This window comes from Ranitomeya imitator, chromosome 6 (genome assembly GCF_032444005.1).
Source record: "Ranitomeya imitator isolate aRanImi1 chromosome 6, aRanImi1.pri, whole genome shotgun sequence".
In the NCBI taxonomy this organism is placed as follows: domain Eukaryota; kingdom Metazoa; phylum Chordata; class Amphibia; order Anura; family Dendrobatidae; genus Ranitomeya; species Ranitomeya imitator.
In genome coordinates this window covers 573,646,716-573,663,062 of record NC_091287.1, presented here as the reverse complement: position 1 = coordinate 573,663,062, position 16,347 = coordinate 573,646,716, and the positions used below count along the sequence as shown (strand labels likewise).

At 52.4% G+C, this 16,347-nt stretch overlaps 1 protein-coding gene across 15 annotated transcripts in view; it reads left to right on the top strand.

Annotated features, from left to right (window-relative positions):
• Nucleotides 1-16,347, top strand: part of SCRIB (scribble planar cell polarity protein) — a 201,415-nt gene that overhangs the window by 126,456 nt on the left and 58,612 nt on the right. For 9 of the 15 annotated variants that reach the window (XM_069732145.1, XM_069732151.1, XM_069732144.1 and 6 more), the window contains 2 exons: nucleotides 1,633-1,689; nucleotides 6,463-6,561. The exons of 2 other annotated variants lie outside the window; for them this stretch is intronic. In XM_069732145.1, coding sequence (XP_069588246.1) covers nucleotides 1,633-1,689; nucleotides 6,463-6,561 — 156 coding nt within the window. The remainder of the gene's footprint in view (nucleotides 1-1,632; nucleotides 1,690-6,462; nucleotides 6,562-16,347) is intronic. 4 more of the 15 variants (XM_069732154.1, XM_069732146.1, XM_069732157.1 and 1 more) reach the window with 1 other exon arrangement.

The window sequence follows — 16,347 nt, the reverse complement described above, 5'->3', positions numbered from 1 at the left end:
CAGACCCTGCTCATACACGCTGCCACCACTCACCAAACACACGGGAGATGAGTCCCGGAAATATTACTACTACTGTCTGCCAATCATAAGGCTCACACAGTTTAAGGCTATGGATTCTTTAGAACATACAAGGTTCAACTTGTTAAAGTTTTATGCTTTAATACAAAAAGACAGTGCCTATAATAAAAAAGGTATAAAAATATGGTAATAAAAAGACATACAAATATGCAAAACAGTTATTAAATTAAACAGGAGAAAACTTACAGAAATAGCTAACTTTGTAGTCTGCTTTCTGCTCCCTGAGGGGGGGATGAATATGGACTGGATTATATCAGCTCGGCTGCCATCAATCTGTGAACAACTTTGTATGCGTACAAGCCTAATTTATAGAGTTAACTTGGAGGTCAGATTTCTAGAACAGCCTCTCAGGTTAATATTATAATTATAGTTGCTTGGTTTTGATTGGACCACGACAGCTCCCCCAATGAATATATTATTTCCTCTGAAATTCTCTGTGTAAGTTCTCACAGATAGATAGTGTCAAGCTGTAATTGACATCTCCCTTCAAAAGAGCTAGAAGGTGTAAAATGTTTCCCCTTCTTCCTGGTTCCCAGCACGACCCCCTGGTGAGATTGGTGACAGATTGCTTGCTCAGGATACCATATGCTGTGCCCCCTGTGAGACATGCAGTCTCAGGATAGATGTTAGATTACTTCTAGTCACACATATATACCTATAGGTATTTCACTACACTTTGTATAGCATTTCTCATAGATAGATATTGTCAGGGTGTAATTGACATCTCTATTCAAAAGAGCCAGAAGGTGTGAAACGCTTCCCCTTCCTGGTTCTTAGCAAGGCCCCCTGGCGAGATTGGAGACAGGAGACTGCATTCTCAGGATAACATATGCTGTGAGACCTGCAGTCTCAGGACAGATGTTAAATTACTGCTAGTCACACATTCATACTTATACATATTTCACTACACCCTATCTGCCACGTCCAGTGCCTGCCATCAGTGGTCGTCACATCCAGTACCTGCCATGTCCAGTGTCCACCACCAGGGTGCCCCCCACTGCCCATAGTGCTCTAGTCCCATCCAGAGCTGCAGCAGCTCTGCACCACACCTAAGCTGCAGGGAACCGCCATTGTTGTAAGTGCAACTCTGGATGTGATGGAGTATGAGACGTAACAGAAAGTCCAGGGAAGAAAGTACATGGTGTGGAGACCATCGCTCACACCACCGGCTGCACGCACAACCGCTGCTTCACCCTCCATAATATTGGGGAACCGGCGTTTCTCCAGGGCATTACATATAAAGGGGAATTCTACCCAAATGTATCTTCTCAGAATGTGGGGGGATCCCGACCGCTCTCTGTTCCCCTTTAGCTTCCTCATCAGCTCCATCCACCCAACCCCTTCATTCTTCCTGCATTTCCTTCCTTCCCTACATCTCTCTTTTCTTCTTCAGCCCCCGCTCCTCCCTTTCTTGCACATTTGTTTCCTCCTTTCACGTCTGCTTCTCTCTCCCTCGGCTCCGGCTCCTCTGTCCTCGGCTCCGGCTCCTCTGTCCTCGGCTCCGGCTCCTCTGTCCTCGGCTTCGGCTTCTCTGACTTTCCTGTCTCTATGAAGGAGAAAATGCGTAAAGAACGCGAGGAGGCTACAAGGCTCCTCGAGGAAGAGGCCAAGGTGAGAAACCTTCCAGAACATTATGCCAAGACATCAAGTGCTCCATGTACCAGAACCACAAGTTTTGGTTTTTTTTCATTTGTAAAATACATTCAGTGAGAATAGTGAATATAATACAGGAGGAAAATCAGGATCAGTAATGTATATATAGTGGGTGCGGAAAGTATTCAGACCCTTTTACATTTTTCACTCTGTTTCATTGCAGCCATTTGGTAAATTCAGAAAAGTTCCCTTTTTTTCCTCATTAATGTTCACTCTGCACTTTATCTTGTCTGAAAAAAACAGAAACGTAGAAATGTTTGCAAATTTATTAAAAAAGAAAACCTGAAATCTCACATGGTCATAAGTCTTCAGCCCCTTTGCTCAGTATTGGGTAGAAGCCACGTTTGAGCTCGTACAGCCATGAGTCTTCTTGGGAATGATACAAGTTTTTCACCCCTGGATTCGGGGATCCTCGGCCATTCTAACTTGCAGATCCTCTCCAGTTCCATCAGGTTGGATGCTGAACGATGGTGGACGCCATTTTCAGGTCTCTCCAGAGATGCTCCATTGGGTTTAGGTCAGGGCTCTGGCTGGGCCGGTCAGGAATGGTCACAGAGTTGTTCTGAAGCCACTCCTTTGTTATTTTAGCTGTGTGCTTAGGGTCATTGTCTTGTTGGAAGGTGAACTTTTGGCCAAGTCTTAGGCCCAGAGCACTCTGGAAGAGGTTTTCATCCAAGATATCTCTGTACTTAGCCGCATTCATGGTTCCTTCAGTGACAACCAGTCGTCCTGTCCCGGCAGCTGAAAAACTCCCCCATAGCATGATGCTGCCACCACCATGTTTCACTGTTGGGATTGTATTGGGCAGGTGATGAGCAGTGCCTGGTTTTCTCCACACATACCGCTTAGAATTATCACCAAAAAACTCTATCTTCACATCATCAAACCAGGGAATCTTATTTCTCATAGTCTGGGAGTCCTTCATGTGTTTTTTTTTTAGCAATCTCTATGCGGCTTTCATATGTCGTGCACTGAGGAGAGGCTTCCAATGGGCCACTCTGCCATAAAGGCCTGACTGGTGGAGGCTGCAGTGATAGTTGACTTTGTAGAACTTTCTCCCATCTCCCTACTGCATCTCTGGAGCTCAGCCACAGTGATCTTGGGATTCTTCTTTACCTTTCTCACCAAGGCTCTTCTCTCATGATTGCTCAGATTGTCTGGACGGCGAGGTCTAGGAAGACTTCTGGTGGTCCCAAACTTCTTCCAATTAAGGATTATGGAGGCCACTGTGCTCTTGGGAACCTTGAGTACTGCAGAAATTCTGTTGTAACCTCGGCCAGATCTGTGCCACAATTCTGTCTCTGAGCTCCTTGGCCAGTTCCTTTGATCTCATGATTCTCCTTTGGTCTGACATGCACTGTGAGCGGTGAGGTCTTATATAGACAGGTGTGCGCTTTTCCAAATCAAGTCCTATCAGTCTAATTACACACAGCTGGACTCCAATGAAGGAGTAGAACCATCTCAAGGAGGATCCCAAGGAAATGGACAGCATGGGACTTAAACATGAGTGTCTGAGCAAAGGGGCTGAAGACTTATGACCATGTGAGATTTCATGTCACATACCCACTTCTCAGCATGTGACTTGGGGTTGCGCCTGCAAGGGTTAATCTACTCTCACTCAGTCCAGCATTCAGCCTCTGTCCTATGCTGCGATGGGAGCATAACTCGCACACCGACACAGACCACACACCCGCTCATAAACGCTGCCACCACTCACCGAACACACGGGCGATGAGTCCCAGAAATACTACTACTATCTGCCAACCACCAGGATCAGACACTATAAGGCTATGGATTCTTTAGAGCATACAAGGTTCAAACTTATTAAAGTTTTAAGCTTTATAGAAAAGGTACAGTGCTTACAGTAAAAAGGGTATAAAAATATAGGAATAAAAAGTGACATACAAATATGCAAAAATAGTGATAAAATCAAAGGGAGATAATATCTAAACTTTGCAGTTTAGCATTTTGCTTCCTGAGAGGGGGATGAATATGGAAAGGCTCACATCAGCTTGGCTACCCCTCAATCTGTGAACAGTCTTTCTATGTTATTATTATTATTTTTTTATATAGCACCATTAATTCCATGGTGCTGTACATGAGAAGAGGTTACATACAGAGTTATAGATATCGATTATAGTAAACAAATTTACGATGACAGACTGGTACAGAGGGGAGAGGACCCTGTCCTTGCGGCCTTGCATTCTATGGGACAACGGGGAAGAGACAGAAGGTCGAGGGTGCGGCAGCTCTTGTGGTGAGGCGGCAGCTCGGGTGGTGGTGAGGCGGCAGCTCGGGTGTTGGTGAGGCAGCAGCTCGGGTGGTGGTGAGGCGGCAGCTCGGGTGGTGGTGAGGCGGCAGCTCGGGTGGTGGTGAGGCGGCAGCTCGGGTGGTCGTGAGGCGGCAGCTCGGGTGGTGGTGAGGCGGCAGCTCGGGTGGTGGTGAGGCGGCAGCTCGGGTGGTGGTGAGGCGGCAGCTCGGGTGGTGGTGAGGCGGCAGCTCGGGTGTTGGTGAGGCAGCAGCTCGGGTTGTTGGTGAGGCAGCAGAACTGTTATTGTAGGCTGTAGGCTTTCCTGAAGAGATGGGTTTTCAGGTTCTGTCTGAAGGATCCAAGGGTGGTGGGGTGGATAATCGGACGTGTTGAGGAATGGAATTCCTGAAGATGGGGGATATTCGGGAGAAATCTTGGAGATGGTTGGGTGAGGAATGAATAAGTGTGGAGGAGAGAAGGAGGTCTTGGGAGGATCGGAGATTACGTGAGGGAAGATATCGGGAGATTACTTCAGAGATATAGGGAGGGGACAGGTTGTGGATGGCTTTGTAGGTCAGTGTTAATAGTTTGTTTCTATGTGTAAAGGCCTAATTTATAGTCAACCTGGAGGTCAAATCACTGGACCAGCCTCTCAGGTTAAAATTCTAATTCCTGGTGTGTAACTGGACTATGGTTACCTTGCCAATGAATACGTTATTTTTCTCTGAACGCTGTTTGTATACTTTTCTTTCTCATAGTAAATATACAGAGTCAGGCTGCAACTCGGCGTCTTCCCATCAAAGGCACTAGGAGGTGTGAAATGTTTCCAATTCTGTGTATATTCTCAGGAAGGCCCCCTGGGGGGCCATCGGGACAAAAATACGCGCACCCGCTGACCCCCATCTCGTGATCGGGGGTCATCGGTTCGTCAGCATGGCAACCAGAGGTCTCCTGCAGACCTCTATGGTTGTTGATGCCGGATTGCTGTGAGCGCCCCCCTGTGGTCGGCACACATAGCAATGCTGTTATTCTGCTACATAGAGGCGATCTGAGCATCACCTCTATGTAGCAGAGTCGACCAGGCTATTCTAGCCTCCCATTGAGACTACTGAAGCATGGCAAAAGTTTAAAAAAAAAAAAAAAAAAAGTTTTTAAATATAAAAGTTCAAATCACTCCCTTTCGCCCACTTCAAAATAAAAATCAAACGTACACATATTTGGTATCGCTGTGTTCAGAATCGCCCGATCTATCAAAAAAAAGGAAAAGGTTAACCTGATCGCTAAACGGCGTAGTGAGAAAAAAAAATCAAAACGCCATAATTACGTTTTTTTGGGTCTCCGCAACATTGCATTAAAATGCTGTAACGGGCGATCATAAGAACTGATCTGCACAAAATGGTGTCAGTAAAAACGTCAGCTCGGCGCACAAAAAAAAATAAGCCCTCACCCGACCCCAGATCCCGAAAAATGGAGACGCTGTGAGTCTTGGAAAATTGCGTGTTTTTTTTTTTTGTTTTTTTCTTAGCAAAGTTTGGAAAAAAATTTTACCACTTAGATAAAAAATCACCTAGACGTGTTTGAACTCGTAATAGTAAGAGACCTAGCACTCAGCTTTAGGTAAGATGCAGTTTCGGCCAATTGTGACCTTCATCAGTTCCAGGAGGTCAGACAAGCGGCGGATGTCGCGTCGGGGAGCGCCGCAGCTCCAGGAATCTTCTATAGCAGCCTCGCCTACAACAACCACGCTGAACTAATATTGATAAATGATCGTGCAGCGATTATAATTCCCGTTACCGGCTTTCATTTAATAACCTCCTGTAACTGATGAAGGTCACAATTGGCCGAAACGTTTTCCTGTATTTACTACAATAACTTTTTCCTGCGGCATCTTACCTAAAGCTGAGTGCCAGGTCTCTTACTATGAATCTATATGGTTTGGGAACCCGTCCTCCGCACCCCTTCTCTAGTCGTGCTCACGGTTACGTTTTCCATGAACTCGTAATGACCCGGAGAATCACATCGGCAGCTCCGTTTCAGCATTTAGTGAACCCAGCAAAAAAGCCAAACATTGCACTTTTTTTGCAATTTCACTGCACTTGGAATTGTTTTTCCCGTTTTTCTAGTAAACGACATGGTAAAACCAATGATGTCGTTCAAAAGTACAACTTGAACCGCAAAAAATAAGCCCTCACATGTCCAAATTGTCGGAAAAATAAAAAATGTATGGCCCTGGGAAGGAGGGGAACGAAAAAGCAAAACCGAAATAAGTTTTGGTAATGAAGGGGTTAAATAATATAACAAGCCGTGCGGCGCCATCATTTGTATAAGAACAGACATGGATGTGAGTGATGATACATGCGTCATTCCTAGGAGAGGGCAGAATAAGGCCGGCGCACAGCCAGGAAGTGTTGTCATAGGGGCAGAGGAGCTGTGCCCCGTTCTGTGGCGTCCTCACCCTTCTCTCCTCTCGTCATCTGCAGGGATTTACTACGACAACCGTGACGGCTACTGAACCCATCAAACTCGACTACAAGACCCTGGCAGCGCTACCAAGCAGCGGGCTACCCAAAGGGAACAGGGTAAGTGGGCACCACTGATGCCCCCACAACTGTGTAAAGCGGAATCTTACAGGTCGGGGTGGGGCGCCCAGTCCACAGGTGGCGTGTGTCCACAGGTGGCGTGTGCTGGCGGGTCTGGTGGCATCGGACTCGTCTGCTGTACTGATGACTGGCATTGACCTGATGGATGCTGGGTCTTGGTGTGAGGTTGGCACTGGGCAGTGATGTTCTCTGGTTGGCACTGGGCAGTGATGGTCTCTGGTTGGCACTGGGCAGTGATGGTCTCTTGCTCTCTGGTTGGCACTGAGCAGTGATGGTCTCTTGTTCTCTGGTTGGCACTGGGCAGTGATGGTCTCTTGTTCTCTGGTTGGCACTGGGCAGTGATGGTCTCTTGCTCTCTGGTTGGCACTGGGCAGTGATGGTCTCTTGCTCTCTGGTTGGCACTGGGCAGTGATGGTCTCTTGCTCTCTGGTTGGCACTGGGCAGTGATGGTCTCTTGTTCTCTGGTTGGCACTGGGCAGTGATGGTCTCTTGCTCTCTGGCACTGGGCAGTGATGGTCTCTGGTTGGCACTGGGCAGTGATGGTCTCTTGTTCTCTGGTTGGCACTGGGCAGTGATGGTCTCTTGCTCTCTGGTTGGCACTGGGCAGTGATGGTCTCTGGTTGGCACTGGGCAGTGATGGTCTCTTGTTCTCTGGTTGGCACTGGGCAGTGATGGTCTCTTGTTCTCTGGTTGGCACTGGGCAGTGATGGTCTCTGGTTGGCACTGGGCAGTGATGGTCTCTTGCTCTCTGGTTGGCACTGGGCAGTGATGGTTTCTTGCTCTCTGGTTGGCACTGGGCAGTGATGGTCTCTGGTTGGCACTGGGCAGTGATGGTCTCTTGTTCTCTGGTTGGCACTGGGCAGTGATGGTCTCTTGTTCTCTGGTTGGTGCTGGGCAGTGATGGTCTCTTGCTCTCTGGTTGGCACTGGGCAGTGATGGTTTCTTGCTCTCTGGTTGGCACTGGGGGGTGATGGTCTCTGGTTGGCACTGGGCAGTGATGGTCTCTTGTTCTCTGGTTGGCACTGGGCAGTGATGGTCTCTTGCTCTCTGGTTGGCACTGGGCAGTGATGGTCTCTGGTTGGCACTGGGCAGTGATGGTCTCTTGTTCTCTCTGGTTGGCACTGGGCAGTGATGGTCTCTTGTTCTCTCTGGTTGGCACTGGGCAGTGATGGTCTCTTGCTCTCTGGCACTGGACAGTGATTGTCTCTTGCTCTCTGGTTGGCACTGGGCAGTGATGGTCTCTGGTTGGCACTGGGCAGTGATGGTCTCTTGCTCTCTGGTTGGCACTGGGCAGTGATGGTCTCTGGTTGGCACTGGGCAGTGATGGTCTCTTGCTCTCTGGTTGGCACTGGGCAGTGATGGTCTCTGGTTGGCACTGGGCAGTGATGGTCTCTTGTTCTCTCTGGTTGGCACTGGGCAGTGATGGTCTCTTGCTCTCTGGTTGGCGCTGGGCAGTGATGGTCTCTTGTTCTCTGGTTGGCACTGGGCAGTGATGGTCTCTTGTTCTCTCTGGTTGGCACTGGGCAGTGATGGTCTCTGGCTCTCTGGTTGGCACTGGGCAGTGATGGTCTCTGGTTGGCACTGGGCAGTGATTGTCTCTTGCTCTCTGGTTGGCACTGGGCAGTGATGGTCTTTGGTTGGCACTGGGCAGTGATGGTCTCTTGCTCTCTGGTTGGCACTGGGCAGTGATGGTCTCTGGTTGGCACTGGGCAATGATGGTCTCTTGCTCTCTGGTTGGCACTGGGCAGTGATGGTCTCTTGCTCTCTGGTTGGCACTGGGCAGTGATGGTTTCTTGCTCTGGCACTGGGCAGTGATGGTCTCTTGTTCTCTCTGGTTGGCACTGGGCAGTGATGGTCTCTGGTTGGCACTGGGCAGTGATGGTCTCTGGTTGGCACTGGGCAGTGATGGTCTCATGCTCTCTGGTTGGCACTGGGCAGTGATGGTCTCTTGCTCTCTGGTTGGCACTGGGCAGTGATGGTCTCTGGTTGGCACTGGGCAGTGATGGTCTCTGGTTGGCACTGGGCAGTGATGGTCTCTGGTTGGCACTGGGCAGTGATGGTCTCTGGTTGGCACTGGGCAGTGATGGTCTCTGGTTGGCACTGGGCAGTGATGGTCTCTGGTTGGCACTGGGCAGTGATGGTCTCTGGTTGGCACTGGGCAGTGATGGTCTCTGGTTGGCACTGGGCAGTGATGGTCTCTGGTTGGCACTGGGCAGTGATGGTCTCTGGTTGGCACTGGGCAGTGATGGTCTCTTGCTCTCTGGTTGGCACTGGGCAGTGATGGTCTCTGGTTGGCACTGGGCAGTGATGGTCTCTTGCTCTCTGGTTGGCACTGGGCAGTGATGGTCTCTGGTTGGCACTGGGCAGTGATGGTCTCTTGTTCTCTCTGGTTGGCACTGGGCAGTGATGGTCTCTTGCTCTCTGGTTGGCGCTGGGCAGTGATGGTCTCTTGTTCTCTGGTTGGCACTGGGCAGTGATGGTCTCTTGTTCTCTCTGGTTGGCACTGGGCAGTGATGGTCTCTGGCTCTCTGGTTGGCACTGGGCAGTGATGGTCTCTGGTTGGCACTGGGCAGTGATTGTCTCTTGCTCTCTGGTTGGCACTGGGCAGTGATGGTCTTTGGTTGGCACTGGGCAGTGATGGTCTCTTGCTCTCTGGTTGGCACTGGGCAGTGATGGTCTCTGGTTGGCACTGGGCAATGATGGTCTCTTGCTCTCTGGTTGGCACTGGGCAGTGATGGTCTCTTGCTCTCTGGTTGGCACTGGGCAGTGATGGTTTCTTGCTCTGGCACTGGGCAGTGATGGTCTCTTGTTCTCTCTGGTTGGCACTGGGCAGTGATGGTCTCTGGTTGGCACTGGGCAGTGATGGTCTCTGGTTGGCACTGGGCAGTGATGGTCTCATGCTCTCTGGTTGGCACTGGGCAGTGATGGTCTCTTGCTCTCTGGTTGGCACTGGGCAGTGATGGTCTCTGGTTGGCACTGGGCAGTGATGGTCTCTGGTTGGCACTGGGCAGTGATGGTCTCTGGTTGGCACTGGGCAGTGATGGTCTCTGGTTGGCACTGGGCAGTGATGGTCTCTGGTTGGCACTGGGCAGTGATGGTCTCTGGTTGGCACTGGGCAGTGATGGTCTCATGCTCTCTGGTTGGCACTGGGCAGTGATGGTCTCTTGCTCTCTGGTTGGCACTGGGCAGTGATGGTCTCTGGTTGGCACTGGGCAGTGATGGTCTCTGGTTGGCACTGGGCAGTGATGGTCTCTGGTTGGCACTGGGCAGTGATGGTCTCTGGTTGGCACTGGGCAGTGAAGGTCTCTTGCTCTCTGGTTGGCACTGGGCAGTGATGGTCTCTTGCTCTCTGGTTGGCACTGGGCAGTGATGGTCTCTTGCTCTCTGGTTGGCACTGGGCAGTGATGGTCTCTTGCTCTCTGGTTGGCACTGGGCAGTGATGGTCTCTTGCTCTCTGGCACTGGGCAGTGATGGTTTCTTGCTCTCTGGTTGGCACTGGGCAGTGATGGTCTCTGGTTGGCACTGGGCAGTGATGGTCTCTGGTTGGCACTGGGCAGTGATGGTCTCTTGTTGGCACTGGGCAGTGATGGTCTCTGGTTGGCACTGGGCAGTGATGGTCTCTTGTTGGCACTGGGCAGTGATGGTCTCTTGTTGGCACTGGGCAGTGATGGTCTCTGGTTGGCACTGGGCAGTGATGGTCTCTTGTTGGCACTGGGCAGTGATGGTCTCTTGTTGGCACTGGGCAGTGATGGTCTCTGGTTGGCACTGGGCAGTGATGGTCTCTTGTTGGCACTGGGCAGTGATGGTCTCTGGTCGGCACTGGGCAGTGATGGTCTCTGGTTGACACTGGGCAGTGATGGTCTCTGGTTGGCACTGGGCAGTGATGGTCTCTTGTTGGCACTGGGCAGTGATGGTCTCTTGTTGGCACTGGGCAGTGATGGTCTCTGGTTGGCACTGGGCAGTGATGGTCTCTGGTCGGCACTGGGCAGTGATGGTCTCTGGTTGGCACTGGGCAGTGATGGTCTCTTGTTGGCACTGGGCAGTGATGGTCTCTGGTTGGCACTGGGCAGTGATGGTCTCTGGTTGACACTGGGCAGTGATGGTCTCTGGTTGACACTGGGCAGTGATGGTCTCTGGTTGGCACTGGGCAGTGATGGTCTCTTGTTGGCACTGGGCAGTGATGGTCTCTGGTCGGCACTGGGCAGTGATGGTCTCTGGTTGACACTGGGCAGTGATGGTCTCTGGTTGACACTGGGCAGTGATGGTCTCTGGTTGGCACTGGGCAGTGATGGTCTCTTGTTGGCACTGGGCAGTGATGGTCTCTGGTTGGCACTGGGCAGTGATGGTCTCTGGTTGGCACTGGGCAGTGATGGTCTCTGGTTGGCACTGGGCAGTGATGGTCTCTGGTTGGCACTGGGCAGTGATGGTCTCTGGTTGGCACTGGGCAGTGATGGTCTCTGGTTGGCACTGGGCAGTGATGGTCTCTGGTTGGCACTGGGCAGTGATGGTCTCTGGTTGGCACTGGGCAGTGATGGTCTCTGGTTGGCACTGGGCAGTGATGGTCTCTGGTTGGCACTGGGCAGTGATGGTCTCTGGTTGGCACTGGGCAGTGATGGTCTCTGGTTGGCACTGGGCAGTGATGGTCTCTGGTTGGCACTGGGCAGTGATGGTCTCTGGTTGGCACTGGGCAGTGATGGTCTCTGGTTGGCACTGGGCAGTGATGGTCTCTGGTTGGCACTGGGCAGTGATGGTCTCTGGTTGGCACTGGGCAGTGATGGTCTCTGGTTGGCACTGGGCAGTGATGGTCTCTGGTTGGCACTGGGCAGTGATGGTCTCTGGTTGGCACTGGGCAGTTATGGTCTCTGGTTGACACTGGGCAGTGATGGTCTCTGGTTGGCACTGGGCAGTGATGGTCTCTTTCTGTGCGTTCGTCTGGTTGAGTGGTGGCTTCGGGGTGGGGGATGGTTGTGGAATGTGGTGGGTTTTTTGGGAATGTGTCATTCCTTGTGTCAGGATCTATTCCTGCCTTGCTGGCAGCTGCCATCCCCAGCGCCCCCTCCTCCTCCGGTCACTATTTCTGGCCGCCCTCATCCCTTCTTGGTAGTGTGAGGGGCACAGAGCCCACCGCGGACATCAGAGCTGTGAGTACCGGCCACGTCTCCTTCCCTCCTGTCTGTGTGTGTGGTGACCGGCGTCCGGCTGCGGGGATCATCCTGGGGGGCTGCACGTTCAGAGGTGCTGTCATTACAGGGGGTCCGTGCAGGATCCGTTCCCCTGGTCTGCGCCATCTATCGTAGGCACAACAGTGTCCCTGCTTTCCAGCTGCTGTTCCCTGTTATCAGCCATTTCAGCCTGGAAGATGCAGATGCACCATAGGAAATGTCTATTGTTCTCTGCTAACGAGCGCCCGATGTAGGATAGTTGGGGGCTCGGGGGTCGGCAGTAACGTTTCCGTCCCTGAGCAGGAGCTTCTGGTTGTGTGCGCTCAGGTGCTCTTAGGAGTCCTGGTGGGCAGGTGGATGGGCTGTGGGTGGGCACACGCTGGTTATATCCGGGGTGTAATCTGTAAGGGCTGGCGCTGTCTTCCATAAATATCAAATGGAAAACTTGTACAACTTGCTCTCTCAGTTCTCATGATCACTGCTTGCTGTCAGTGAAGGGTTCACAGAATTCGCCCCAACCCCATCCTGCCAACAACGCTGATCTATGGGCATGATGTATCAGGGCATTATGGGCTCAGCTTGGAAATGTGCAGCAGAGATTGGGACGCGCTCCATGTACTGACAGCAAGCAGAGCTCCTGACCATAGTAAGGAATAGAGGGATCTGTTACATCAGGTGGAGAAGGATGGCGGCTGCCACCATGGAGATCACGCACTGCGCCGCCGGTCACCGCTCTACACTATCCTCATTCCCCCATTCCTGTCTTATTGTCCTCCTCCAATTTCTCCCCCCCTTTTTCTTGTCACACCCCACCCCTTCTTGTCTTGAGGCCCCCTCCTCCTCTTGTCTTGAGACCCCCTCCTCTTCTTGTCTTGAGGCCCCCTCCTCCTCTTGTCTCGAGGCCCCCTCCACTTCTTGTCTCGAGGCCCCCTTGTCCCTTCTTGTCTCGAGGCCCCCTTGTCCCTTCTTGTCTCGACGCCCCCTCGTCCCTTCTTGTCTCGAGGCCCCCTCGTCCCTTCTTGTCTCCAGGCCCCCTCCTCCTCTTGTCTTGAGACCCCCTCCTCTTCTTGTCTTGAGGCCCCCTCCTCCTCTTGTCTCGAGGCCCCCTCCACTTCTTGTCTCGAGGCCCCCTTGTCCCTTCTTGTCTCGAGGCCCCCTTGTCCCTTCTTGTCTCGAGGCCCCCTCGTCCCTTCTTGTCTCGAGGCCCCCTCGTCCCTTCTTGTCTCGAGGCCCCCTCGTCCCTTTTGTCTCGAGGCCCCCTCGTCCCTTCTTGTCTCCAGGCCCCCTCGTCCCTTCTTGTCTCCAGGCCCCCTCGTCCCTTCTTGTCTCGAGGCCCCCTCGTCCCTTCTTGTCTCGAGGCCCCCTCGTCCCTTCTTGTCTCGAGGCCCCCTCGTCCCTTCTTGTCTCGAGGCCCCCTCGTCCCTTCTTGTCTCGAGGCCCCCTCGTCCCTTCTTGTCTCGAGGCCCCCTCGTCCCTTCTTGTCTCGAGGCCCCCTCGTCCCTTCTTGTCTTGATGCCCCCTTCCTTCTCCATCCTTTTGTTTTGATGCCCTTTCCTGTTGTCTTTATTCCCCCTTCCCCCTCTTCTTGTCTTGATACCTCCTCCCTTCTCCCTTTTTTTGTGCCCCATCCCCCTTTTTTTCTCCTGTTGCCCTCTTCCTCTCGTGTCTTGTTGCCCCCTTCATCCCTTCTTGTCTTGTTGCCCCTTCTTGTCTTGATGCCCCTCCCCCTCTTTTCTTGTTGCCGCTCCCCCTCATCTTGCTGCCTCTCCACCTTCTTTTCGTGCTGCCTCTCCCCCTTCTTGTCTTGATGCCCCTCCCCTTTTCTTGTTGCCCCTCCCCCTATTTTCTTGCTGCCCCCTCTTGTCTTGATGCCCTCCCCCTCGTCTTGATGCCCCTTCCTCTCTTGTCTTGGTGCCCCTCCAACTCTTGTATTGGTGCCCCTCCAACTCTTGTATTGGTACCCTCCCCCTTCTTGTCTTGATGTCCTCTCCCCGTTCTTGTCTTGATGCCCCTTCCCCTTCTTGTCTTGATACCCCCTCCTTTTCTCTTGATGCCACCTTCCCCATTCTTCTTGTCTTAATGCCCCTCCCCCTTCTAGTCCTGATGCCCCGCCCCCTTTTTGTCTTGATTCCCCCTTTTTGTCCTGTTGCCCCTCCCACTTCTTGTCTTGTTGCCCCTCCCATCTTATCCTGATGCCCCATCCCCCCTCTTTTTGTCTTGATGCTCCCTCCCTCATCTGGTATTGTTACCCCCTCTTGCCTTGTCTTGTTTCCCTCTCTTGCCTTGTCTTGTTGCCCCCTCCCCACCTCTGTAGGTTCTCTCCTTTTTTACCCTTTCCTCTGTTGATCTTGCAGCTTCCCCTGGGAATGGACATCTCCTGCCCTCCCGCCTCCTCCTGCCCTCCCGCCTCCTCCTGCCCTCCCACCTCCTCCTACCCTCCCACCGCCTCCTCCCCTCCCGCCTCCTGCCCTCCCAGCTCCACCTCCTGCCCTCCAGCCTCCTGCCCTCCAGCCTCCTGCCCTCCAGCCTCCGCCTCCTGCCCTCCAGCCTCCGCCTCTTGCCCTCCAGCCTCTTGCCGTCCCACCTCCTCCTACCCTCCGACCGCTGCCTCCTGCCCTCCCGCCTCCTCCAACCCTCCCGCCTCCGTCCCCATGGCCTTCGTCCACCCTGTCCCCATAGTTGTAGCCAATGGCCTAGCCTGGCTTCCAGCCCCTCCGGTTACCCCACCACCTCCAGTCCTGCCCTCCCACCCGGCAGCACCCCCTTCATGTGAGGCGGAGGAGGCGCTCGTGGACTGCCAGTCCATCCTATTCAGTGAAAACCCCTTTGTGTTGGCGAACAAGAAGCGACCGGGCTCCAGGGGCATCTCTCTGGGTGGTCCTCCCACGGGATATGGCAGCTCGGGGGTCCTGAAGACCACTGTGTACTCTAAGAAGGCAAGAGGCAGCGTGTGTGTGGTGTTCTGCCCGTGTGTGCTGTTCCCACGTGTGAGCTTGCGCTGTCTCCTGGCGGTGGGCGGCCGGCGACAGTCACGGTGCCCGCAGTCTCTGTGCAGCATGTGGTGCTAATCTGTGCCCGGCTCGTCATGATGGGCGCTGCTGTCTACATTGTCACGTCTGTGCCCCACATGCTTCTGGCTGCACAATCACCTCACCCGTCCGTCATGTGTGTGCCCAGTGTTCTCGTCGCCCAGGGTAGCATTGGCATGTAGCGGCAGTGTGGCAGCAGTGACGTTGGCCTGGTGCCGCCCAGGTATGTATGCCCCCTGTCACGTACCCGCTCTCACACGTGACTTGAGGTTGCGCCTGCAAGGGTTAATCTATCTCCCCTCTCTCTGTCCAGCATTCAACCTCTGTCCTATGCTGTAATGGGAGCATAATCATATATAATAAAACCTGGCACTCAACTACTAAGTAATGGGAGCATAAATCACACACCGCCCCAGGCCACACACCCGCTCATACACGCTGCCACCACTCACCGAACACACGGGCGATGAGTCCCGGAAATATTACTACTACTGTCTGCCAATCACAAGGCTCACACGGTTTAAGGCTATGATTTCTTTAGAACATACAAGGTTCAACTTGTTAAATTTTTATGCTTTAATACAAAAAGGTACAGTGCTTACAGTGAGAAAAAAGTATACAAATATGGTAATAAAAAGACGTACAAATATTCAAAAAAGTTATAAAATAACAGGAGAAAACTTACAGAAATATCTAACTTTGTAGTCTGCTTTCTGCTCCCTGAAGGGAGGATGAATTTGGAATGGAACACATCAGCTCGGCTGCCCCTAAGTCTGTGAACCTCTTTTTTTGTGTGTAGGCCTAACTTATAGAGTTACCTTGGAGGTCAGAATTCTAGACCAGCCTCTCAGGTTATTATAATTGCTTGTTTTTCATTGGACCATTGGCCACTCCACCAATGAATATATTATTTCACCTGAAATTCTCTGTGTAAGGTTTCTCACAGATAGATAGTGTCGGGCTGTAATTGGCATCTCTATTCAAAAGAGCCAGAAGGTGTGAAATGCTTCCCCTTCCTGGTTCTTAGCAAGACCCCCTGGCGAGATTGAAGACAGTAGACAGCTTTCGCAGGATAACATATGCTGTGCCCCCTGTGAGACCTGCAGTCTCAGGACCGATGTTAAAGTACTGCTAGTCACACATTCATACCTATACATATTTCACTACACCCGGACCTCGATGTGAGCGGCGGGACCACTATGAGACGTGTTACACCAGGACCCCGATGTGAGTGGGGAGACCACTATGAAACGTGTTACACCCGGACCTCGATGTGAGCGGCGAGACCACTATGAGACGTGTTACACCAGGACCCCGATGTGAGTGGGGAGACCACTATGAGACGTGTTACACCCGGACCCTGATGTGAGCGGGGAGACCACTATGAAACGTGTTACACCCGGACCCTGATGTGAGCGGGGAGACCACTATGAGACGTGTTACACCCGGACCCTGATGTGAGGGGGAAGACCCCTGGGAGATGTGTTATGTCCGGACCCCGGGGCCACATTTGGAGAGTGCGACGCTCATCTCTCCTCATTCCGGAGATTCTCAGTCAGTTCTCCCATCACCCA